At 42.1% G+C, this 26,802-nt stretch overlaps 1 protein-coding gene across 1 annotated transcript in view; it reads left to right on the forward strand.

Moving 5' to 3' along the window:
• The window catches only part of LOC110516746 (ryanodine receptor 2), a 563,076-nt gene that overhangs the window by 490,000 nt on the left and 46,274 nt on the right, over positions 1-26,802 (forward strand). The window contains exons 84-93 of the mRNA XM_036960048.1: positions 5,568-5,644; positions 5,735-5,808; positions 11,264-11,281; positions 15,476-15,556; positions 15,742-15,830; positions 15,952-16,080; positions 16,489-16,593; positions 19,438-19,656; positions 19,981-20,646; positions 20,737-20,943. Of these exons, the coding sequence (XP_036815943.1) occupies positions 5,568-5,644; positions 5,735-5,808; positions 11,264-11,281; positions 15,476-15,556; positions 15,742-15,830; positions 15,952-16,080; positions 16,489-16,593; positions 19,438-19,656; positions 19,981-20,646; positions 20,737-20,943 (1,665 nt within the window). The remainder of the gene's footprint in view (positions 1-5,567; positions 5,645-5,734; positions 5,809-11,263; positions 11,282-15,475; positions 15,557-15,741; positions 15,831-15,951; positions 16,081-16,488; positions 16,594-19,437; positions 19,657-19,980; positions 20,647-20,736; positions 20,944-26,802) is intronic.

The following is a 26,802-nucleotide window of genomic DNA, read 5'->3' on the forward strand; positions in this document are numbered from 1 at the left end:
GTAGGTCTATCTACCATTACACTGCATCAATCTACCATCAGTCACTTATCGGCCTGGTATCTACCATTAAACTGTATCAATCTACCATCAGTCACTTATCGGCCCGGTATCTACCATTAAACTGCATCAATCTACCATCAGTCACTTATCGGCCTGGTATCTACCATTAAACTGTATCAATCTACCATCAGTCACTTATCGGCCTGGTATCTACCATTAAACTGTATCAATCTACCATCAGTCACTTATCGGCCTGGTATCTACCATTAAACTGCATCAATCTACCATCAGTCACTTATCGGCCTGGTATCTACCATTAAACTGTATCAATCTACCATCAGTCACTTATCGACCTGGTATCTACCATTAAACTGTATCAATCTACCATCAGTCACTTATCGGCCTGGTATCTACCATTAAACTGTATCAATCTACCATCAGTCACTTATCGGCATGGTATCTACCATTAAACTGTATCAATCTACCATCAGTCACTTATCGACCTGGTATCTACCATTAAACTGCATCAATCTACCATCAGTCACTTATCGACCTGGTATCTACCATTAAACTGCATCAATCTACCATCAGTCACTTATCGGCCTGGTATCTACTATTAAACTGCATCAATCTACCATCAGTCACTTATCGGTCTGGTATCTACCATTAAACTGTATCAATCTACCATCAGTCACTTATCGGCCTGGTATCTACCATTAAACTGTATCAATCTACCATCAGTCACTTATCGACCTAGTATCTACCATTAAACTGCATCAATCTACCATCAGTCACTTATCGACCTGGTATCTACCATTAAACTGTATCAATCTACCATCAGTCACTTATCGACCTGGTATCTACCATTAAACTGCATCAATCTACCATCAGTCACTTATCGGCCTGGTATCTACTATTAAACTGCATCAATCTACCATCAGTCACTTATCGACCTGGTATCTACCATTAAACTGCATCAATCTACCATCAGTCACTTATCGGCCTGGTATCTACCATTAAACTGCATCAATCTACCATCAGTCACTTATCGGCCTGGTATCTACCATTAAACTGCATCAATCTACCATCAGTCACTTATCGGCCTGGTATCTACCATTACACTGCATCAATCTACCATCAGTCACTTATCGGCCTGGTATCTACCATTAAACTGCACCAATCTACCATCAGTCACTTATCGGCCTGGTATCTTCCATTACACTGCATCAATCTACCATCAGTCACTTATCGACCTGGTATCTACCATTAAACTGCATCAATCTACCATCAGTCACTTATCGGCCTGGTATCTACCATTAAACTGCATCAATCTACCATCAGTCACTTATCGGCCTGGTATCTACCATTAAACTGCATCAATCTACCATCAGTCACTTATCGGCCTGGTATCTACCATTAAACTGTATCAATCTACCATGGTATCTGGCATCTAATGTCAAAATGCATCAATCAATATATTTCTAGTCACTTTATTTATATTTCTTTATAGAATTGGTTGTTTGTGTTTCTAGTCGACTGTGTCTCTGTAGTGTTTACTCTCTCATGTCTCTGTAGTGTTTACTCTCTCATGTCTCTGTAGTGTTTACTCTCTCATGTCTCTGTAGTGTTTAATCTCTCATATCTCTGTGTCTCTGTAGTGTTTACTCTCTCATGTCTCTGTGTCTCTGTAGTGTTTACTCTCTCATGTCTCTGTAGTGTTTACTCTCTCATGTCTCTGTAGTGTTTACTCTCTCATGTCTCTGTAGTGTTTAATCTCTCATATCTCTGTGTCTCTGTAGTGTTTACTCTCTCATGTCTCTGTAGTGTTTACTCTCTCATGTCTCTGTAGTGTTTAATCTCTCATGTCTCGGTAGTGTTTACTCTCTCATGTCTCTGTAGTGTTTACTCTCTCATGTCTCTGTGTCTCTGTAGTGTTTACTCTCTCATGTCTCTGTGTCTCTGTAGTGTTTACTCTCTCATGTCTCTGTAGTGTTTACTCTCTCATGTCTCTGTAGTGTTTACTCTATCATGTCTCTGTAGTGTTTACTCTATCATGTCTCTGTAGTGTTTACTCTCTCATGTCTCTGTAGTGTTTACTCTCTCATGTCTCTGTAGTGTTTACTCTCTCATGTCTCTGTAGTGTTTACTCTCTCATGTCTCTGTGTCTCTGTAGTGTTTACTCTCTCATGTCTCTGTAGTGTTTACTCTCTCATGTCTCTGTAGTGTTTACTCTCTCATGTCTCTGTAGTGTTTACTCTCTCATGTCTCTGTAGTGTTTACTCTCTCATATCTCTGTAGTGTTTACTCTCTCATGTCTCTGTAGTGTTTACTCTCTCATGTCTCTGTAGTGTTTACTCTCTCATGTCTCTGTAGCGTTTACTCTCTCATGTCTCTGTAGTGTTTACTCTATCATGTCTCTGTAGTGTTTACTCTATCATGTCTCTGTAGTGTTTACTCTATCATGTCTCTGTAGTGTTTACTCTCTCATGTCTCTGTAGTGTTTACTCTCTCATGTCTCTGTAGTGTTTACTCTCTCATGTCTCTGTAGTGTTTACTCTCTCATGTCTCTGTAGTGTTTACTCTCTCATGTCTCTGTAGTGTTTACTCTCTCATGTCTCTGTAGTGTTTACTCTCTCATATCTCTGTAGCGTTTACTCTCTCATGTCTCTGTAGTGTTTACTCTCTCATGTCTCTGTAGTGTTTACTCTCTCATGTGTCTGTAGTGTTTACTCTCTCATGTCTCTGTAGTGTTTACTCTCTCATGTCTCTGTAGTGTTTACTCTCTCATGTCTCTGTAGTGTTTACTCTCTCATGTCTCTGTAGTGTTTACTCTCTCATGTCTCTGTAGTGTTTACTCTCTCATGTCTCTGTAGTGTTTACTCTCTCATGTCTCTGTAGTGTTTACTCTCTCATGTCTCTGTAGTGTTTACTCTCTCATGTCTCTGTAGTGTTTACTCTCTCATGTCTCTGTAGTGTTTACTCTCTCATGTCTCTGTAGTGTTTACTCTCATGTCTCTGTAGTGTTTACTCTCTCATCTCTCTGTAGTGTTTACTCTCTCATGTCTCTGTAGTGTTTACTCTCTCATGTCTCTGTAGTGTTTACTCTCTCATGTCTCTGTGTCTCTGTAGTGTTTACTCTCTCATGTCTCTGTAGTGTTTACTCTCTCATGTCTCTGTAGTTTTTACTCTCTCATGTCTCTGTAGTGTTTACTCTCTCATGTCTCTGTAGTGTTTACTCTCTCATGTCTCTGTGTCTCTGTAGTGTTTACTCTCTCATGTCTCTGTAGTGTTTACTCTCTCATGTCTCTGTAGTGTTTACTCTCTCATGTCTCTGTAGTGTTTAATCTCTCATATCTCTGTGTCTCTGTAGTGTTTACTCTCTCATGTCTCTGTAGTGTTTACTCTCTCATGTCTCTGTAGTGTTTAATCTCTCATGTCTCGGTAGTGTTTACTCTCTCATGTCTCTGTAGTGTTTACTCTCTCATGTCTCTGTGTCTCTGTAGTGTTTACTCTCTCATGTCTCTGTGTCTCTGTAGTGTTTACTCTCTCATGTCTCTGTAGTGTTTACTCTCTCATGTCTCTGTAGTGTTTACTCTATCATGTCTCTGTAGTGTTTACTCTATCATGTCTCTGTAGTGTTTACTCTCTCATGTCTCTGTAGTGTTTACTCTCTCATGTCTCTGTAGTGTTTACTCTCTCATGTCTCTGTAGTGTTTACTCTCTCATGTCTCTGTGTCTCTGTAGTGTTTACTCTCTCATGTCTCTGTAGTGTTTACTCTCTCATGTCTCTGTAGTGTTTACTCTCTCATGTCTCTGTAGTGTTTACTCTCTCATGTCTCTGTAGTGTTTACTCTCTCATATCTCTGTAGTGTTTACTCTCTCATGTCTCTGTAGTGTTTACTCTCTCATGTCTCTGTAGTGTTTACTCTCTCATGTCTCTGTAGCGTTTACTCTCTCATGTCTCTGTAGTGTTTACTCTATCATGTCTCTGTAGTGTTTACTCTATCATGTCTCTGTAGTGTTTACTCTATCATGTCTCTGTAGTGTTTACTCTCTCATGTCTCTGTAGTGTTTACTCTCTCATGTCTCTGTAGTGTTTACTCTCTCATGTCTCTGTAGTGTTTACTCTCTCATGTCTCTGTAGTGTTTACTCTCTCATGTCTCTGTAGTGTTTACTCTCTCATGTCTCTGTAGTGTTTACTCTCTCATATCTCTGTAGCGTTTACTCTCTCATGTCTCTGTAGTGTTTACTCTCTCATGTCTCTGTAGTGTTTACTCTCTCATGTGTCTGTAGTGTTTACTCTCTCATGTCTCTGTAGTGTTTACTCTCTCATGTCTCTGTAGTGTTTACTCTCTCATGTCTCTGTAGTGTTTACTCTCTCATGTCTCTGTAGTGTTTACTCTCTCATGTCTCTGTAGTGTTTACTCTCTCATGTCTCTGTAGTGTTTACTCTCTCATGTCTCTGTAGTGTTTACTCTCTCATGTCTCTGTAGTGTTTACTCTCATGTCTCTGTAGTGTTTACTCTCTCATCTCTCTGTAGTGTTTACTCTCTCATGTCTCTGTAGTGTTTACTCTCTCATGTCTCTGTAGTGTTTACTCTCTCATGTCTCTGTGTCTCTGTAGTGTTTACTCTCTCATGTCTCTGTAGTGTTTACTCTCTCATGTCTCTGTAGTTTTTACTCTCTCATGTCTCTGTAGTGTTTACTCTCTCATGTCTCTGTAGTGTTTACTCTCTCATGTCTCTGTGTCTCTGTAGTGTTTACTCTCTCATGTCTCTGTAGTGTTTACTCTCATGTCTCTGTAGTGTTTACTCTCTCATGTCTCTGTAGTGTTTACTCTATCATGTCTCTGTAGTGTTTACTCTCTCATGTCTCTGTAGTGTTTACTCTCTATTGTCGCTGTGTCTCTGTAGTGTTTACTCTCTCATGTCTCTGTAGTGTTTACTCGCTCATGTCTCTGTAGTGTTTACTCTCTCATGTCTCTGTAGTGTTTACTCTATCATGTCTCTGTAGTGTTTACTCTCTCATGTCTCTGTAGTGTTTAGTCTCTCATGTCTCTGTGTCTCTGTGGTGTTTACACTCTCATGTCTCTGTAGTGTTTACTCTCTCATGTCTCTGTAGTGTTTACTCTCTCATGTCTCTGTAGTTTTTACTCTCTCATGTCTCTGTAGTGTTTACTCTCTCATGTCTCTGTGTCTCTGTAGTGTTTACTCTCTCATGTCTCTGTGTCTCTGTAGTGTTTACTCTCTCATGTCTCTGTAGTGTTTACTCTCTCATGTCTCTGTAGTGTTTACTCTCTCATGTGTCTGTAGTGTTTACTCTCTCATGTCTCTGTAGTGTTTACTCTCTCATGTCTCTGTAGTGTTTACTCTCTCATGTCTCTGTAGTGTTTACTCTATCATGTCTCTGTAGTGTTTACTCTCTCATGTCTCTGTGTCTCTGTAGTGTTTACTCTCTCATATCTCTGTAGTGTTTACTCTCTCATGTCTCTGTAGTGTTTACTCTCTCATGTCTCTGTGTCTCTGTAGTGTTTACTCTCTCATGTCTCTGTGTTTCTCTCTGACAGAAAATGCTGGACTACCTGAAAGACAAGAAGGATGTGGGCTTCTTCCAGAGTCTGGCTGGTCTGATGCAGTCGTGCAGGTACTGCTGTACCCTCCTCGTCGCTCGCTCCGTTCGGTGGAGTGTTCGGTGTGTAAATATGTTGTTAACCTCTCTGTCTCTCTGTTCCAGTGTTCTGGACCTGAATGCGTTTGAGCGCCAGAATAAAGCAGAGGGACTGGGCATGGTGACAGAGGAGGGATCAGGTACATATTAACTACCGACAAGTAGAAACACTAATTAAAGGTAATGTCCTACTGTCTCCTACTGTCTATGTTAATTAAAGGTAATGTCCTACTGTCTATGTTAATTAAAGGTAATGTCCTACTGTCTCTGTACAACACGTGCTGAATATGGGAGAGTTCATCGCCATAATGTCTTCGCCATAATGTCAGTATTAAAGAGTTAAAGGATGGGTTGGACATAATAAAAGATTAAACATAGACGTATTATATATATATACAAGATATTTAAGATCCATATTTAAGATATGTTTAATATATATCGTGTTGTAGTTGTGCCTTGTCCAAATTCATCCTGGTTTTCTTCCTTGTTTTTTTTGTTTTGTCATCACATTGGGTTTGGACACTGAAAATACAGCGTCTCCTGTATCTGTGTCGTCTGTCTACATGCAACAGTCACTTTTCATTTCCCGCTGTCCACGTCACATGTCTCTGTGCTCTTCAGTTATTTACTAACCTCCCATGTGTTGTCTGTGGGTGCCACATTCTACCTGTGTTGTGGTCAATGTTGTATTCAAAGGCTGGATGGATGGACAACACTTCTAAGAATGAATCAAAGTTGATGGTAATTTATAGCGAGCGTTTTCCAATATGCTAGTCAGGCGGTGTAGGAACAAATTCCCTGTGTTTTCTCTTTGACAAATTATTATTATTATTTTTTAAAGGATACATTGACAACAAAGCTTATCCCATACGCAAGTCAATCAGCACAAGCAGAGTAAATCAGTGCAGCCAGAAATATAAGCATTTTGCTCTTTTTTTGTTGTTTGTTTAGTTTTCTCTCCCTCATTTTAAAACAAAATGTTTTATAGTGGATCACACATGTTGGGGTTCCTTTTTTTTGAGGGGGCGGGGGTTATGAATAATCAAACAACTGTTTCGTCACAGTACCCTGTTCTAAATTCTCTACAATGTGCAGTCTTCTAGAACTCTGACCAACTTAATTCCTGTTCTAAATTCTCTACAATGTGCAGTCTTCTAGAACTCTGACCAACTTAATTCCTATTCTAAATTCTCTACAATGTGCAGTCTTCTAGAACTCTGACCAACTTAATTCCTATTCTAAATTCTCTACAATGTGCAGTCTTCTAGAACTCTGACCAACTTAATTCCTATTCTAAATTCTCTACAATGTGCAGTCTTCTAGAACTCTGACCAACTCTTTTTCTATTCTAAATTCTCTACAATGTGCAGTCTTCTAGAACTCTGACCAACTTAATTCCCATTCTAAATTCTCTACAATGTGCAGTCTTCTAGAACTCTGACCAACTATTTTTCTATTCTAAATTCTCTTTTCTTAATTCTCTTTGGAACGCCGTTTGGGTCTTTGCGTGTCAAAAAATATATAAGTCAAATAACACTATTGGACGCTTCAAATAAGCTTTTAATTTAACACGTCAAATAACAAGCCAAGCGTCACTGTCAAAGCTGTACGGTACCTTATCTAGGTAATAATACATTATCTAGGTAATAACACATTATCTAGGTAATAACACATTATCTAGGTAATAACACATTATCTAGGTAATAACACATGATCTAGGTAATAACACATGATCTAAGTAATAACACATGATCTAGGTAATAACACATGATCTAGGTAATATTACATTATCTTGGTAATAACACATTATCTAGGTAATAACTCATTATCTCTTCCACAAATAACAAGCCAAGCGTCACTGTCAAAGCTGTACGGTACCTTATCTAGGTAATAACACATGATCTAGGTAATAACACATTATCTAGGTAATAACACATTATCTAGGTAATAACACATTATCTAGGTAATAACACTATCTAGGTAATAACACTATCTAGGTAATAACACATTATCTAGGTAATAACACATTATCTAGGTGATTACACATTATCTAGGTAATAACACATTATCTAGGTAATAACACATTATCTAGGTAATAACGCTTTATCTAGGTAATAGCGCATTATGTAGGTAATAACACATTATCTATTCCATCGAATGGGAAAACGTCTGTTGGAGCGTTTGAAATTAAATCAGGATCAAACATGTTTGCAAAAATATTTGATACAGATGCTATTAGCAATTTCTGGGGTAGCTAGCTAGCTTTAGTTTGGTACCTAGCTAGCTAGCTTTAACTTGGTAGCTAGCTAGCTTTAGTTTGGTACCTAGCTAGCACCAATGCAACCAGCCTGAAAACAATTACCAGTAGAAACTGCATTAATTTTCACTATTCTTAGCAATGATTTAGGAATCCATGTGAGTAAGTATTAGCTAGGTAGCTACTTGTTGTTCTCCTATTGAAATAACTAGCTAGCCAGCTACTTAACCCTGCTGCCCAAAACTAACCTTATAAGCAGCCAGTTAGCTTCATGTGGGTAGTGTGGCTTGACAGGGCCCGGGTTATGTGTTTTGAAGCCACAATAGTGGAATTTGCAACCAGGTCCCTTATAAATCTAGTTCCCTATAGAAAACCAATTGAAAAGACAGTGACCTAAAAACAAAATGTCCTTCATGGTTTGTCCTCTGTGTTTCACCTGCCAAATAAGTTCTGTTATACTCACAGACATCATTTTAACAGTTTTAGAAACTAGAGTGTTTTCTATCCAAATCTACCAATTATATGCATATCATTCTGGGCCTGAGTAGCAGGCAGTTTATTTTGGGGATTTTCATCCAGATGTCAAAATAGTGCCCCCTATCCCTTAAGATGTTTTAAACAAGGCTGGAGTGTTGGAATGTGGAGCAATGAAATGGAGTTATCAGTCTACTCAGTACCCAAGTGCTTTTTCCCCAACGTCCTCCTCAGAGATATCAGGCTCCAAAACCTCCACAATGTTTTGTTTTCCCTCTGGAAATGTGTTCAATACATAGTAGGGTTGACTGGTACAATACATGAGGCTCGTGTTCAATACATAGTAGGGTTGACTGGTGCAATACATGAGGCTCGTCGTGTTCAATACATAGTAGGGTTGACTGGTACAATACATGAGGCTCGTGTTCAATACATAGTAGGGTTGACTGGTACAATACATGAGGCTCGTGTTCAATACATAGTAGGGTTGACTGGTACAATACATGAGGCTCGTGTTCAATACATAGTAGGGTTGACTGGTGCAATACATGACGCTCGTGTTCAATACATAGTAGGGTTGACTGGTGCAATACATGAGGCTCGTGTTCAATACATAGTAGGGTTGACTGGTGCAATACATGAGGCTCGTGTTCAATACATAGTAGGGTTGACTGGTGCAATACATGAGGCTCGTGTTCAATACATAGTAGGGTTGACTGGTACAATACATGAGGCTCGTGTTCAATACATAGTAGGGTTGACTGGTACAATACATGAGGCTCGTGTTCAATACATAGTAGGGTTGACTGGTGCAATACATGAGGCTCGTGTTCAATACATAGTAGGGTTGACTGGTACAATACATGAGGCTCGTGTTCAATACATAGTAGGGTTGACTGGTACAATACATGAGGCTCGTGTTCAATACATAGTAGGGTTGACTGGTGCAATACATGAGGCTCGTGTTCAATACATAGTAGGGTTGACTGGTGCAATACATGAGGCTCAATTCACAGTGGTTTCAGAGTCCCGCAATAAGAGCTATGATGCTAATGTTCTCTGGGTGTCACGGAGTAGACTGATACCCCATGTCATTGATCCACAACCCATAGGTAAGGCTGTACAGTGAAATAAGGATCATAAGCCCCCAATGCCATTCGAAAGTCTACTACATCCAGTGTGTTTTCAACAGGTTTCTGTCAAATTAACAAATGATTGTATTTTGTTGAATTTATAGAAGAACATTCCAGCCTAGTTTAGTATGATCTATTCCATTATGGCATGATTCCACTATTTGTATACATTTTGTATTGTATTGTATTAATTCATTGAGACTTTTATTTTGAAGGCGAACCGCAAATTCCACTATTGTGGCTAATCCTTATTGTGGCTAGCTTCACATAGATGGGTCCGACCACCATTAATCAAGTAAGAACTGTCTTATAATTTAGGGTTATTTTAGATTATGACACCTAGCTAGATAGATAGGGGTGGCAGGTAGCCTAGTGGTTAGATCGTTGGGCCAGTAACCGAAAGGTTTCTGGATTGAATCCCCAAGCTGACAATATGTCGTTCTGCCCCTGATTATGGCAGTTAACCCACTGTTCCTAGGCTGTCATTGTAAATAAGAATTTGTTCTTAACTGACTTGCCTAGTTAATAGCTACTGAAACAGATTATGTCGGTTTGCCAAGTTTTTGGGGAAGGACATTGTTTGCATCCATCAGCTAGCTAGCTTGTTTTATGACCAGCACTGTCCAGAGCCTGGGGAAGTGTGTCTGCACTCCTGTGGCAGTTGTGCCAGAAAAAACATCACCAGCATCATAGCATATGAAACACGACATGACATATGAAACACGACATGACATATGAAACTCGACATGACATTTGAAACACGACATGACATATGAAACTCGACATGACATATGAAACTCGACATGACATATGAAACTCGACATGACATTTGAAACACGACATGACATATGAAACTCAACATGACATATGAAACTCGACATGACATTTGAAACACGACATGACATATGAAACTCGACATGACATATGAAACACGACATGACATATGAAACACGACATGACATATGAAACACGACATGACATATGAAACACGACATGACATATGAAACACGACATGACATATGAAACACGACATGACATATGAAACTTGACATGACATATGAAACACGACATGACATATGAAACTCGACATGACATATGAAACTCGACATGACATATGAAACTCAACATGACATGAAACTCGACATGACATATGAAACACGACATGACATATGAAACATGACATATGAAACATGACATATGAAACACGACATGACATATGAAACATGACATATGAAACACGACATGAAACTCGACATGACATTTGAAACACGACATGACATTTGAAACTCGACGTGACATATGAAACACGACATGACATATGAAACACGACATGACATATGAAACACGACATGACATATGAAACACGACGTGGATACTGTAATCAATGTGTAATAACTGTGTAAAACATGTATGAACGTGGTGAATTATTATGTGACGTCATATTCAGGTCCTGATTGGTCAACAAGCTTATTTTGACTCGTCAATTAGTGTTAATTGACGAGTATCTTTTGTTTGACACGCAAAGACCCAAACGTGGTTCCATAATTCTCTACAGTGTACAGTGACAACTTCTGCTCTGCGCTACACTTCACCCTAAAACGGATTTATTTGCAAAGAAACAAACCGAAATGAAAACCATATTGAAAGCTATTTGTAATCTGTTTGACTTCTGCTTTCTTTCTTTCTTTCCTTTCTTCTCTTTGATTTAATGTACTGTCTTCCCCTCCTCAGTCATCACTCATGAGCGTGGTAATTATGACTTCTGCCATTTTCCTGTCGTTCGTTCGTTAGCTTTGTGTTGTTAGATGTGATTAGCTGTCCAGGTCGTGAGTCAAACGCCTCTTCCTTCCCTATATCCTGCTGCTCTGCCTTTACTATATAGCATGACGCTGCCAATCTGTTCTGAGGTCTGGTGTACCTCTCTCTCTCTCTCCCTCTCTTTCTCTCTCTCTCTCTCTCTCTCTCTCACCTCTTCTCTCTCTCTCTCTCTCTCTCTCTCTCTCACCTCTTCTCTCTCTCTCTCTCTCTCACCTCTTCTCTCTCTCACTCTCTTCTCTCTCTCTTACCTCTTCTCTCTCTCTCTCTCACCTCTTCTCTCTCACCTCTTCTCTCTCTCTCTCTCTCTCACCGCTTCTCTCTCACCTCTTCTCTCTCTCTCTCACTCTCTTCTCTCTCTCTTACCTCTTCTCTCCCTCTCTCTCACCTCTTCTCTCTCACCTCTTCTCTCTCTCTCTCTCTCTCTCACCGCTTCTCTCTCACCTCTTCTCTCTCTCTCTCTCACCTCTTCTCTCTCACCTCTTCTCTCTCTCTCTCTCTCTCTCTCTCTCTCTCTCTCTCTCACCGCTTCTCTCTCACCTCTTCTCTCTCTCTCTCTCACCTCTTCTCTCTCACCTCTTCTCTCTCTCTCTCTCTCTCTCTCACCTCTTCTCTCTCACCTCTTCTCTCTCTCTCTCTCTCACCTCTTCTCTCTCTCTCTCTCTCACCTCTTCTCTCTCACCTCTTCTCTCTCTCTCTCTCTCACACTCTCTCACCTCTTCTTTCTCTCTATCCAACCTAGAGCCATGTAATGCTGTTGTAGAGCTGTACTGTAGGCAACCAGCCTCTCTCTCTCTCCCTGTCATCCCTCTTGGGGTTTGTATCTGGCTGTAACTCTGGATGTAAGATCAGTGAGCTGTTTTGAAGTGAAGTGGTGGTCTGGTCTGTTCTGGTCCCCCGTCGTGGCAGTTGGCTGGATGTGTGTTATTCATATATATATATATATATATATAAGGAGAACTTGTGGTGTCCATCCCTCTCTGTCGTCTGTTGTGCATTAAGAACCTGTGGCTGATTGGCTTCAGTGGTCTGATCTGTGCCTAGTGGAAGGTTTACCCAATCACCCAAGTGTCTCCCCTCTGATTGGTCCAGTTGTTGACCCTGTGTGCCTGTGATTGGTCCAGCTGTTGATTCTGTGTTCTGTGATTGGTCCAGCTGTGATGTAGTCGATGTTGTTGTATCCTTTGTTGTTGTTTTTTTGTGTCCGTACTTGTACCTCAGTTTTTTTTTACGTGAAAATTGTCCATTTTTCAATGAACTTTCCCCCAATTATTTATGTTGTGTTTTTGAACTGATATTGTATTTTCATTCATGTTTCTGTTGTTGTTGTTGTTGTTGTTGTTGTTGATTTACACTGAATATCTATATATTTGAAAAGTCCATATTAGTTTGTATGATATACCAGAGGAATCTAAATGGTAATGGGTGACAGCTGCTTCATGAGTTGGTAATAATTACTGGCTACTGGCACATGATGCTTTCACCATTATTCATCACCCTTTATGAGATTTATAAGAAAAAGTCATGACAACATATGGAAACATACAGCCTTCCGTTGACCAATATTCCCAGGAAACATACATATACAGGGGAGTACGGTACAGAGTCAATGTGGAGCTATATACAGGGGGTACCGGTACAGAGTCAATGTGGAGGCTATATACAGGGTATTACGGTACAGAGTCAATGTGGAGGCTATATACAGGGGAGTACGGTACAGAGTCAGTGTGGAGGCTATATACAGGGGGTACCGGTACAGAGTCAATGTGGAGGCTATATACAGGGGAGTACGGTACAGAGTCAATGTGGAGGCTATATACAGGGTATTACGGTACAGAGTCAATGTGGAGGCTATATACAGGGTGTACCGGTACAGAGTCAATGTGGAGGCTATATACAGGGGGTACCGGTACAGAGTCAATGTGGAGGCTATATACAGGGGGTACCAGTACAGAGTCAATGTGGAGGTTATATACAGGGGGTACCGGTACAGAGTCAATGTGGAGGCTTTATACAAGGGGTACCGGTACAGAGTCAATGTGGAGGCTATATACAGGGGGTACCGGTACAGAGTCAATGTGGAGGCTTTATACAAGGGGTACCGGTACAGAGTCAATGTGGAGGCTATATACAAGGGGTACTGGTACTGAGTCAATGTGGAGGCTATATACAGGGGGTACCGGTACAGAGTCAATGTGGAGGCTTTATACAAGGGGTACCGGTACAGAGTCAATGTGGAGGCTATATACAAGGGGTACTGGTACTGAGTCAATGTGGAGGCTATATACAGGGTGTTACGGTACAGAGTCAATGTGGAGGCTATATACAGGGGGGTACCGGTACAGAGTCAATGTGGAGACTATATACAGGGGGTACCGGTACAGAGTCAATGTGGAGGCTATATACAGGGTGTTACGGTACAGAGTCAATGTGGAGACTATATACAGGGGGTACCGGTACAGAGTCAATGTGGAGGCTATATACAGGTGGTACCGGTACAGAGTCAATGTGGAGGCTATATACAGGGGGTACCGGTACAGAGTCAATGTGGAGGCTATATACAGGGTGTTACGGTACAGAGTCAATGTGGAGGTGAAACATATCCTCTGTTGACCAATTAGCCACTTAATGAGACTTCATATCTGCTCTATCATGGTTAAATATGTCTGAAAGGGAACTCACCAAATATACGTTCTAGTGTGACCTTGTATTGTTGCCTTCATAAACCATTAGCAATACTAGCAGCAATTTGATATCGATGTTTTTTTCTCCCGTAGCCTGGGCCGTGTAAAGTAGCAAGCCTTAACCCAGCGGTCACACCGGTCATTTATACTCTATCTGAAATACATCAAAGTAGCTATCTATATCCCAGTGATTATCTCTGTTTTACCTCACTGTATCATCCGAAGCACTTTCAAGCCTGTTTCTATTTCTCTGTCCGACATGGAATTCAGTCGCCAAGTTATCTCTATGTTGTCAGAGTTGGTAACATTACAGTGGACGTGTCACAGCCCCACCGTGTCACCAGCCTGTCGTCTTCTTTTCATTAGCATCATTACTTTAGAGGCAGCCTTTTAAACACAGTCCGTATACTGTAGGCCTGCTGGGCATGCTTAGTTGTCCCAGTTTAGACTCAGTACTACTGCTTCTACAAGGACCTAATATAAAAGAGGTCAACAACTCTGTTTACCCTCTATTTGCATAATCGTACTTTATTGGCTCAAAGACTCCGGTATAAAATGCTGCTTCGGTTAGTACCGCTTCACCTCAGATCACTGCCATGTTTCTCACCCATTCCAGACTCAGATCACTCCCATGTTTCTCACCCATTCCCGACTCAGATCACTCCCATGTTTCTCACCCATTCCAGACTCGGATCATGTGATGTGTGTGCCGGGTGTATCATGTGTCCCAGGTGTATCATGTGTCCCAGGTGTATCATGTGTCCCAGGTGTATCATGTGTATCATGTGTCCCAGGTGTATTGTGTGTCCCAGGTGTATCGTGTGTGCCAGGTGTATCATGTGTCCCAGGTGTATCAGGTGTATCATGTGTATCATGTGTCCCAGGTGTATCGTGTGTCCCAGGTGTATCATGTGTATCATGTGTCCCAGGTGTATTGTGTGTCCCAGGTGTATCGTGTGTGCCAGGTGTATCATGTGTCCCAGGTGTATCAGGTGTATCATGTGTATCATGTGTCCCAGGTGTATCGTGTGTGCCAGGTGTATCGCGTGTCCCAGGTGTATCTTGTGTCCCAGGTGTATCTTGTGTGCCAGGTGTATCATGTGTCCCAGGTGTATCATGTGTCCCAGGTGTATCTTGTGTCCCAGGTGTATCTTGTGTCCCAGGTGTATCATGTGTCCCAGGTGTATCTTGTGTCCCAGGTGTATCATGTGTCCCAGGTGTATCTTGTGTCCCAAGTGTATCATGTGTCCCAGGTGTATCTTGTGTCCCAGGTGTATCTTGTGTCCCAGGTGTATCTTGTGTCCCAGGTGTACCTGGGTTTTACTCCACACCTCAGTCAGATCAGTAGTGATTGTGGATCAAAACCAGCCAGCTCTGTTATTGATGCTCTCTGCTGTCCCTCCCGTGTGTCCGTCTGTCCGTCTGTCTCCCCGCCACCGTACAGGAGAGAAGGTGATGCAGGACGATGAGTTCACCTGTGACCTGTTCCGCTTCCTGCAGCTGCTCTGTGAGGGTCACAACTCAGGTGAGCGGTACTGTCGTCTAGCCCAAGTCCTCACCAGACTACTGTTGTCCCCCCCCCCCCCTAGTCAATACCCAGAACCCCGGTTCCTCCCAGTTGTACCTGGAATCTCTCATTGTAGTCGTGCATCACTATAGAACGTCGTCTGTGTTGTTATTCTTCCCAACCTTCCGCCTCGATGTGGAAAGACTTTCAGAACTACCTGCGAACACAGACGGGGAACAACACTACGGTCAACATCATCATCTCTACCGTGGACTACCTTCTGAGAGTTCAGGTGAGCTCACCTTTTACAGTCTTCTTCGGGTTATATCGTTACAGGCGCTTCAACTCTGCCAAATAGAGTCATCGTACTGTTGATAACCACTTGTCTAAGTGGCTTTTCTCTCGACACACAGGAATCCATCAGTGATTTCTACTGGTACTATTCGGGAAAGGACGTCATTGATGAACAAGGACAGCGCAATTTCTCCAAGGCAATTAACGTGGCGAAACAGGTCTTCAATACTCTCACAGAGTACATACAGGTACTGTTGATCCCAGGCCTATCCTTATTCTCCCTCGATATAGTACAGAAAAATGTTTTCACAGGCAGACTTATGTACCATGATGTGTTTTTGTGTTGTAGGGACCGTGTACTGGGAACCAGCAGAGTCTAGCTCACGGTCGTCTGTGTTTTTTGTGTTGTAGGGACCGTGTACTGGGAACCAGCAGAGTCTAGCTCACGGTCGTCTGTGTTTTTGTGTTGTAGGGACCGTGTACTGGGAACCAGCAGAGTCTAGCTCACAGCCGTCTGTGTTTTTGTGTTGTAGGGACCGTGTACTGGGAACCAGCAGAGTCTAGCTCACAGCCGTCTGTGTTTTTTGTGTTGTAGGGACCGTGTACTGGGAACCAGCAGAGTCTAGCTCACAGTCGTCTGTGTTTTTGTGTTGTAGGGACCGTGTACTGGGAACCAGCAGAGTCTAGCTCACAGCCGTCTGTGGGACGCTGTCGTTGGCTTCCTCCATGTCTTCGCTCACATGCAGATGAAGCTGTCACAGGTCAGTAGCATTGATTTACTATGTAGTAGTAGTAGTAGTAGTAGTAGTAGCAGCAGCAGTAGAAGTTGTAGTAGTAGTAGTAGTAGTAGAAGTTGTAGTAGTAGAAGGTGTAGTACCAGTAGTAGTGAAGTTGTAGTAGTTGTAGTAGTAGAAGGTGTAGTACCAGTAGTAGTAGAAGTAGTAGTAGCAGTAGAAGTAGTAGTAGTAGTAGTAGTAGTAGAAGTTGTAGTAGTAGAAGTAGTAGTAGCTGTAGTAGTAGAAGGTGTAGTACCAGTAGTAGTGAAGTTGTAGTAGTTGTAGTAGTAGTAGCAGTAGTGGTAGAAGTTGTAGTAGTAGTAGCAGTAGTAGTAGAAGTTGTTGTAGTAGTAGTAGTAGCAGTAGCAGTATAAGTTGTTGTAGTAGTAGAAGTTGTAGTAGTAGTAGCAGTAGTAGTAGAAGTTGTAGTAGTAGTAGCAGTAGTAGTAGAAGTTGTAGTAGTAGTACCAGTAGTAGTAGAAGTTGTAGTAGAAGTTGTAGTAGTAGTACCAGTAGTAGTATAAGTTGTTGTAGTAGCAGTAGCAGTAGTAGTAGAAGTTGTTGTAGAAGTTGTAGTAGTAGTGGTAGCAATAGTAGTAGAAGGTGTAGTAGTAGTACCAGTAGTAGTATAAGTAGTAGTAGTAGCAGTAGCAGTAGTAGTAGAAGTTGTAGTAGTAGTGGGTGTAGTAGTAGTAGTAGGTGTAGTAGTAGTAGGTGTAGTAGTAGTAGTAGTAGTAGGTGTAGTAGTAGTAGGTGTAGTAGTAGTAGGTGTAGTAGTAGTAGGTGTAGTAGTAGTAGTAGTAGTAGTAGTAGTAGTAGGTGTAGTAGTAGTAGGTGTAGTAGTAGTAGGTGTAGTAGTAGTAGGTGTAGTAGTAGTAGTAGTAGTAGTAGTAGTAGTAGTAGTAGGTGTAGTAGTAGCAGCAGTAGTTGTAGTATTAGGTGTAGTAGTAGTGGGTGTAGTAGTAGTAGAGGGTGTAGTAGTAGTAGGTGTAGTAGTAGTAGGTGTAGTAGTAGTAGAGGGTGTAGTAGTAGTGGGTGTAGTAGTAGTAGGTGTAGTAGTAGTAGGTGTAGTAGTAGTAGGTGTAGTAGTAGTAGGTGTAGTAGTAGTAGGTGTAGTAGTAGTAGGTGTAGTAGTAGGTGTAGTAGTAGTAGTAGTAGAGGGTGTAGTAGTAGTGGGTGTAGTAGTAGTAGGTGTAGTAGTAGTAGGTGTAGTAGTAGTAGGTGTAGTAGTAGTAGGTGTAGTAGTAGTAGTAGTAGTAGTAGTAGTAGTAGGTGTAGTAGTAGCAGCAGTAGTTGTAGTATTAGGTGTAGTAGTAGTGGGTGTAGTAGTAGTAGAGGGTGTAGTAGTAGGTGTAGTAGTAGTAGTAGTAGGTGTAGTAGTAGGTGTAGTAGTAGTAGTAGAGGGTGTAGTAGTAGTAGGTGTAGTAGTAGTAGGTGTAGTAGTAGTAGAGGGTGTAGTAGTAGTGGGTGTAGTAGTAGTAGGTGTAGTAGTAGTAGGTGTAGTAGTAGTAGGTGTAGTAGTAGTAGGTGTAGTAGTAGTAGGTGTAGTAGTAGTAGAGGGTGTAGTAGTAGTAGGTGTAGTAGTAGTAGGTGTAGTAGTAGAGGGTGTAGTAGTAGTGGGTGTAGTAGTAGAGGGTGTAGTAGTAGTAGGTGTAGTAGTAGTAGGTGTAGTAGTAGTAGGTGTAGTAGTAGTAGGTGTAGTAGTAGTAGGTGTAGTAGTAGCAGCAGTAGTTGTAGTATTAGGTGTAGTAGTAGTGGGTGTAGTAGTAGTAGGTGTAGTAGTAGTAGGTGTAGTAGTAGTAGAGGGTGTAGTAGTAGTAGGTGTAGTAGTAGTAGAGGGTGTAGTAGTAGTGGGTGTAGTAGTAGAGGGTGTAGTAGTAGTAGGTGTAGTAGTAGAGGGTGTAGTAGTAGTAGTAGCAGCAGTAGTTGTAGTATTAGGTGTAGCAGTAGTAGGTGTAGTAGTAGTAGTAGGTGTAGTAGTAGCAGCAGTAGTTGTAGTATTAGGTGTAGTAGTAGTGGGTGTAGTATTAGTAGGAGTAGGTGTAGTAGTAGTAGGTGTAGTAGTAGTAGGTGTAGTAGTAGTAGAGGGTGTAGTAGTAGTGGGTGTAGTAGTAGAGGGTGTAGTAGTAGTAGGTGTAGTAGTAGAGGGTGTAGTAGTAGTAGTAGCAGCAGTAGTAGCAGCAGTAGTTGTAGTATTAGGTGTAGTAGTAGTAGTAGTAGTAGTAGTAGAAGGTGTAGTAGTAGAGGGTGTAGTAGTAGTAGGTGTAGTAGTAGAGGGTGTAGTAGTAGTAGTAGTAGTAGTAGTAGTAGTAGCAGCAGTAGTAGCAGCAGTAGTTGTAGTATTAGGTGTAGTAGTAGAGGGTGTAGTAGTAGTAGTAGTAGTAGGTGTAGTAGTAGTAGGTGTAGTAGTAGAGGGTGTAGTAGTAGAGGGTGTAGTAGTAGGTGTAGTAGTAGAGGGTGTAGTAGTAGTAGTAGTAGTAGTAGTAGCAGCAGTAGTTGTAGTATTAGGTGTAGTAGTAGTAGTAGTAGTAGTAGTAGAAGGTGTAGTAGTAGAGGGTGTAGTAGTAGTAGGTGTAGTAGTAGTAGTAGCAGCAGTAGTTGTAGTATTAGGTGTAGTAGTAGGTGTAGTAGTAGTAGTAGTAGAAGGTGTAGTAGTAGAGGGTGTAGTAGTAGTAGGTGTAGTAGTAGTAGAAGGTGTAGTAGTAGAGGGTGTAGTAGTAGTAGGTGTAGTAGTAGTAGTAGCAGCAGCAGCATTGGCAATAGCCACATCCATGTTTTCTTGATGCTCTGAACAGTTTTCTAAGTGTATTGTTGTTGTCCTTCCTTCAGGACTCGAGCCAGATAGAGTTGTTGAAAGAGTTGATGGATCTGCAGAAAGACATGGTTGTGATGCTGCTGTCCATGCTGGAAGGCAACGTGGTCAACGGAACCATCGGGAAGCAGATGGTGGACATGCTAGTAGAGTCCTCCAACAACGTGGAGATGATCCTCAAGTTCTTCGACATGTTCCTTAAACTCAAAGACCTGACGTCGTCCGACGCCTTCAAGGTACTTTACTGTACTTTTAATGTACTTTGAATGTACTTTTGTACTTGTAATGTACTTTTAATGTACTTTTGTACTTTTAGTGTTTTTAATGTACTTTTGTACTTTTAATGTGTTTTTAATGTACTTTTGTACTTTTAATGTGTTTTTAATGTACTTTTGTACTTGTAATGTACTTGTAATGTACTTTTAATGTACTTTTGTACTTTTAATGTGTTTTTAATGTACTTTTAATGTACTTTTAATGTACTTTTGTACCTTTAATGTACATTGAGTGTCTTGATCAGTGTCTTTCAAATGCAGTGAAGTGTTATTATTGTTATGAAGGAGTACGACCCGGATGGGAAAGGGGTCATCTCCAAGAGAGACTTCCACAAAGCCATGGAGAGCCACAAGCACTATACCCAGTCTGAGACGGAGTTCCTGCTCTCCTGTGCTGAGCCTGACGAGAATGAGCTGTTGGACTACGAGGAGTTTGTGGAGCGTTTCCACGAGCCGGCCAAAGACATCGGCTTCAACGTGGCCGTGCTTCTGACCAACCTGTCTGAACACATGCCCCACGACACGCGCCTGCAGACCTTCCTGGAGCTGGCTGAGAGTGTGCTGAATTACTTCCAGCCGTACCTGGGCCGTATCGAGATCATGGGCAGTGCCAAGCGCATCGAGAGGGTCTACTTCGAGATCAGTGAGTCTAGTCGTACGCAGTGGGAGAAGCCCCAGGTCAAAGAGTCCAAACGCCAGTTCATCTTCGACGTGGTCAACGAGGGCGGGGAAAAGGAGAAGATGGAGCTGTTCGTTAACTTCTGCGAGGACACCATCTTTGAGATGCAGCTGGCCGCCCAGATGTCCGACATCGGGGAGCGGTCGGCCGTGAAGGAGGAGAGCGAGAAGGAGAAACCGGAAGAGGAGAGCCCTGAGATGGGCTTCTTCTCTGTGACCACGGTCCGGACCGCCCTGATGGCGCTACGCTACAACGTCATGTTCCTGATGAATGTAAATGTATTTCATTTGACAATATCAAAAGTATATATCTACAGCCAGTCGATCCATTTAAAGACTACCAAGGACTTCTTTCCTCTACAGGTTCTGTCCATGAAGAGCCTGAAGAAGCAGATGAAGAGGATGAAGAAGATGACAGTGAAGGACATGGTGATGACGCTGGTCTCCTTCTATTGGTCCGTCATCATGGGCCTGTTCCACTTTACCTTCAGCGTCTCCAGAGGGTTCTGCAGAATCATGTACAGCACCTTCCTAGGAGGCAGTCTGGTGGAGGGAGCCAAGACTATGAAGGTGAGAACCGCTTTTAGTGTCTGTCTCATTTCTTGTGTTGGTGTGTATTAGCTGGTATGGTGTGTATTAGCTGGTGTGGTGTATATTAGCTGGTGTGGTGTATATTAGCTGGTGTGGTGCATATTAGATGGTGTGGTGTATATTAGCTGGTGTGGTGTGTATTAGATGGTGTGGTGCGTATTAGCTTTGTGGTGTGTATTAGCTGGTGTGGTGTGTATTAGATGGTGTGGTGTATATTAGCTGGTGTGGTGTGTATTACCTGGTGTGGTGTGTATTAGCTGGTGTGGTGTGTATTAGCTGGTGTGGTGTATATTAGCTGGTGTGGTGTGTATTAGATGGTGTGTATTAGCTGGTGTGTATTAGCTGGTGTGGTGTGTATAAGCTGGTGTGGTGTATATTAGCTGGTGTATATTAGATGGTGTGGTGTGTATTAGCTGGTGTGGTGTATATTAACTGGTGTGATGTGTATTAGCTGGTGTGGTGTATTTTAGCTGGTGTGGTGTATATTAGATGGTGTGGTGTGTATTAGATGGTGTGGTGTGTATTAGCTGGTGTATATTAGATGGTGAGGTATGTATTAGCTGGTGTATATTAGATGGTGTGGTGTGTATTAGCTGGTGTGGTGCATATTAGATGGTGGGGTGTGTATTTAGCTGGTGTGGTGTGTTAACTGGTGTGATGTGTATTAGCTGGTGTGGTGTATATTAGCTGGTGTGGTGTATATTAGCTGGTGTGGTGTGTATTAGATGGTGTGGTGCGTATTAGCTTTGTGGTGCGTATTAGCTGGTGTGGTGTGTATTAGATGGTGTGGTGTATATTAGCTGGTGTGGTGTGTATTACCTGGTGTGGTGTGTATTAGCTGGTGTGGTGTGTATTAGCTGGTGTGGTGTATATTAGCTGGTGTGGTGTGTATTAGATGGTGTGTATTAGCTGGTGTGTATTAGCTGGTGTGGTGTGTATTAGCTGGTGTGGTGTATATTAGCTGGTGTATATTAGATGGTGTGGTGTGTATTAGCTGGTGTGGTGTATATTAGCTGGTGTGGTGTGTATTAGATGGTGTGTATTAGCTGGTGTGTATTAGCTGGTGTGGTGTGTATAAGCTGGTGTGGTGTATATTAGCTGGTGTATATTAGATGGTGTGGTGTGTATTAGCTGGTGTGGTGTATATTAACTGGTGTGATGTGTATTAGCTGGTGTGGTGTATTTTAGCTGGTGTGGTGTATATTAGATGGTGTGGTGTGTATTAGATGGTGTGGTGTGTATTAGCTGGTGTATATTAGATGGTGAGGTATGTATTAGCTGGTGTATATTAGATGGTGTGGTGTGTATTAGCTGGTGTGGTGCATATTAGATGGTGGGGTGTGTATTTAGCTGGTGTGGTGTGTTAACTGGTGTGATGTGTATTAGCTGGTGTGGTGTATATTAGCTGGTGTGGTGTATATTAGCTGGTGTGGTGTGTATTAGATGGTGTGGTGCGTATTAGCTTTGTGGTGCGTATTAGCTGGTGTGGTGTGTATTAGATGGTGTGGTGTATATTAGCTGGTGTGGTGTGTATTACCTGGTGTGGTGTGTATTAGCTGGTGTGGTGTGTATTAGCTGGTGTGGTGTATATTAGCTGGTGTGGTGTGTATTAGATGGTGTGTATTAGCTGGTGTGTATTAGCTGGTGTGGTGTGTATTAGCTGGTGTGGTGTATATTAGCTGGTGTATATTAGATGGTGTGGTGTGTATTAGCTGGTGTGGTGTATATTAACTGGTGTGATGTGTATTAGATGGTGTGGTGTGTATTAGCTGGTGTGGTGTATGTTAGCTGGTGTGGTATGTATTAGCTGGTGTATATTAGATGGTGTGGTGTGTATTAGCTAGTGTGGTGTATATTAGATGGTGTGGTGTATATTAGCTGGTGTGGTGTGTATTAGATGGTGTGTATTAGCTGGTGTGTATTAGCTGGTGTGGTGTGTATTAGCTGGTGTGGTGTATATTAGCTGGTGTATATTAGATGGTGTGGTGTGTATTAGCTGGTGTGGTGTATATTAGCTGGTGTGGTGTGTATTAGATGGTGTGTATTAGCTGGTGTGTATTAGCTGGTGTGGTGTGTATAAGCTGGTGTGGTGTATATTAGCTGGTGTATATTAGATGGTGTGGTGTGTATTAGCTGGTGTGGTGTATATTAACTGGTGTGATGTGTATTAGCTGGTGTGGTGTATTTTAGCTGGTGTGGTGTATATTAGATGGTGTGGTGTGTATTAGATGGTGTGGTGTGTATTAGCTGGTGTATATTAGATGGTGAGGTATGTATTAGCTGGTGTATATTAGATGGTGTGGTGTGTATTAGCTGGTGTGGTGCATATTAGATGGTGGGGTGTGTATTTAGCTGGTGTGGTGTGTTAACTGGTGTGATGTGTATTAGCTGGTGTGGTGTATATTAGCTGGTGTGGTGTATATTAGCTGGTGTGGTGTGTATTAGATGGTGTGGTGCGTATTAGCTTTGTGGTGCGTATTAGCTGGTGTGGTGTGTATTAGATGGTGTGGTGTATATTAGCTGGTGTGGTGTGTATTACCTGGTGTGGTGTGTATTAGCTGGTGTGGTGTGTATTAGCTGGTGTGGTGTATATTAGCTGGTGTGGTGTGTATTAGATGGTGTGTATTAGCTGGTGTGTATTAGCTGGTGTGGTGTGTATTAGCTGGTGTGGTGTATATTAGCTGGTGTATATTAGATGGTGTGGTGTGTATTAGCTGGTGTGGTGTATATTAACTGGTGTGATGTGTATTAGATGGTGTGGTGTGTATTAGCTGGTGTGGTGTATGTTAGCTGGTGTGGTATGTATTAGCTGGTGTATATTAGATGGTGTGGTGTGTATTAGCTAGTGTGGTGTATATTAGATGGTGTGGTGTATATTAGCTGGTGTGGTGTGTATTAGATGGTGTTGTGTGTATTAGATGGCGTGGTGTGTATTAGCTGGTGTGGTGTGTATTAGCTGGTGTGGTGTGTATTAGCTGGTGTATATTAGATGGTGTGGTGTATATTAGCTGGTGTGGTGTGTATTAGATGGTGTGGTGTGTATTAGATGGTGTGGTGTGTATTAGCTGGTGTGGTGTATATTAGATGGTGTGGTGTGTATTAGCTGGTGTGGTGTATATTAGCTGGTGTGGTGTGTATTAGCTGGTGTGGTGTATATTACCTGGTGTGGTGTGTATTAGATGGTGTGGTGTATATTAACTGGTGTGATGTGTATTAGATGGTGTGTATTAGCTGGTATGGTGTATATTAGCTGGTGTGGCTTGTATTGCTGGTATGTTGTATATTAGCTGGTGTGGTGCATATTAGATGGTGTGGATTAGCTGGTATGGTGTATATTAGCTAGTGTGGTGTGTATTAGCTGGTGTGGTGTATATTAGCTGGTGTGGTGTATATTAGCTGGTGTGTATTAGATGGTGTGGTGTGTATTAGCTGGTGTGGTGTATATTAGCTGGTGTTGTGTGTATTAGCTGGTGTGGTGTATATCAGATGGTGTGGTGTGTATTAGCTGGTGTGGTGTATATTAGACGGTGTGGTGTATATTAGCTGGTGTGTATTAGCTGGTGTGGTGTATATTAGCTGGTGTGGTGTATATTAGATGGTGTGGTGTATATTAGCTGGTGTGGTGTGTATTAGATGGTGTGATGTGTATTAAATGGTGTGGTGTGTATTAGCTGGTGTGGTGTGTATTAGCTGGTGTGGTATGTATTAGCTGGTGTATATTAGATGTCGTGGTGTGTATTAGCTGGTGTGGTGTATATCAGATGGTGTGGTGTGTATTAGGTGGTGTGGTGTGTATTAGCTGGTGTGGTGTGTATTAGCTGGTGTGGTATGTATTAGCTGGTGTATATTAGATGGTGTGGTGTGTATTAGCTGGTGTGGTGTATATCAGATGGTGTGGCGTATATTAGCTGGTGTGGTGTGTATTAGATGGTTTGGTGTGTATTAGATGGTGTGGTGTGTATTAGCTGGTGTGGTGTGTATTAGCTGGTGTGGTGTGTATTAGCTGGTGTATATTAGATAGTGTGGTGTATATTAGATGGTGTGGTGTGTATTAGATGGTGTGGTGTATATTAGCTGGTGTGGTGTGTATTAGCTGGTGTGGTGTATATTAGCTGGTGTGGTGTGTATTAGCTGGTGTGGTGTATATTACCTGTTGTGGTGTGTATTAGATGGTGTGGTGTATATTAACTGGTGTGATGTGTATTAGATGGTGTGTATTAGCTGGTATTAGCTGGTATATTAGATGGTGTGGTGTATATTAGCTGGTGTGTATTAGCTGGTGTGGTGTATATTAGCTCGTGTGGTGTGTATTAGATGGTGTGGTGTGTATTAGATGGTGTGGTGTGTATTAGCTGGTGTGGTGTATATTAGCTGGAGTGGTGTGTATTAGCTGGTGTGGTCTATATTAGATGGTGTGGTGTGTATTAGCTGGTGTGGTGTATATTAGATGGTGTGGTGTATATTAGCTGGTGTGGTGTATATTAGCTGGTGTGTATTAGCTGGTGTGGTGTATATTAGCTGGTGTGGTGTGTATTAGATGGTGTGGTGTATATTAGATGGTGTGGTGTATATTAGCTGGTGTGTTGTGTATTAGATGGTGTGGTGTGTATTAGCTGGTGTGGTGTGTATTAGCTGGTGTGGTGTGTATTAGATGGTGTGGTGTGTATTAGCTGGTGTGGTGTGTATTAGCTGGTGTGGTGTATATTAGATGGTGTGGTGTATATTAGCTGGTGTGGTGTGTATTAGCTGGTGTGGTGTATATTAGATGGTGTGGTGTATATTAGCTGGTGTGGTGTGTATTAGCTGGTGTGGTGTATATTAGATGGTGTGGTGTGTATTAGCTGGTGTGGTGTGTATTAGATGGTGTGGTGTGTATTAGCTGGTGTGGTGTGTATTAGATGGTGTGGTGTGTATTAGCTGGTGTGGTGTGTATTAGATGGTGTGGTGTATATTAGATGGTGTGGTGTGTATTAGCTGGTGTGGTGTGTATTAGATGGTGTGGTGTATATTAGATGGTGTGGTGTGTATTAGCTGGTGTGGTGTATATTAGCTGGTGTGGTGTATATTAGCTGGTGTGGTGTGTATTAGCTGGTGTGGTGTATATTAGCTGGTATGGTGTGTATTAGATGGTGTGGTGTGTATTAGCTGGTGTGGAAATTATGGGACTTGCTCATCCACAAGAGCAGTACTGAGGTCGGGCACTGATGTTGGGTGATTAGACCTGTCTCGCAGTCGGCATTTCAATTCATACCAAAGGTGTTCGATGGGGTTTAGGTCAGGTCTGTTTAGGTCTGTGCATTCGGGCAGGGAGCGTTCTCCTGGCATCCGCCAAACTCAGATTTGTCCCGACGTTGGACTGCCAGAAGCGTGACTCATCACTCCAGAGAACTCGTTTCCACTGCTTCAGAGTCCAATGGCGGCGAGCTCTACACCACTCCAGCCGACGCTTGGCATTGCGCTCGATGATCTTAGGCTTGTGTGCGGCTGCTCGGCCATGGAAACCCATTTCATGAAGCTCCTGATGAACAGTTCTTGGGCTGACGTTGCTTCCAGAGGCAGTTGGGAACTCTACAACCCCGTTCTGTGAGGTTGTATGGCCTACCACTTCGCTGCTCAGCCGTTGTTGCTCCTAGAGGTTTCTACTTCACAATAACAACACTGACAGTTGACCGGGGCAGTTCTAGCAGGGCAGAAATTTGACAAACTGACTTGTTGGAAAGGTGGCATCCTATTACGGTGCCACGTTGAAAGTCACTGAGTTCTTCAGTATGGGGCCATTCTACTGCCAATGTTTGTCTATGGAGATTGCATGGCGGTGTGCTAAATTTTATACACCTG

The sequence above is a fragment of the Oncorhynchus mykiss genome, chromosome 23 (genome assembly GCF_013265735.2).
Source record: "Oncorhynchus mykiss isolate Arlee chromosome 23, USDA_OmykA_1.1, whole genome shotgun sequence".
Taxonomy (NCBI): domain Eukaryota; kingdom Metazoa; phylum Chordata; class Actinopteri; order Salmoniformes; family Salmonidae; genus Oncorhynchus; species Oncorhynchus mykiss.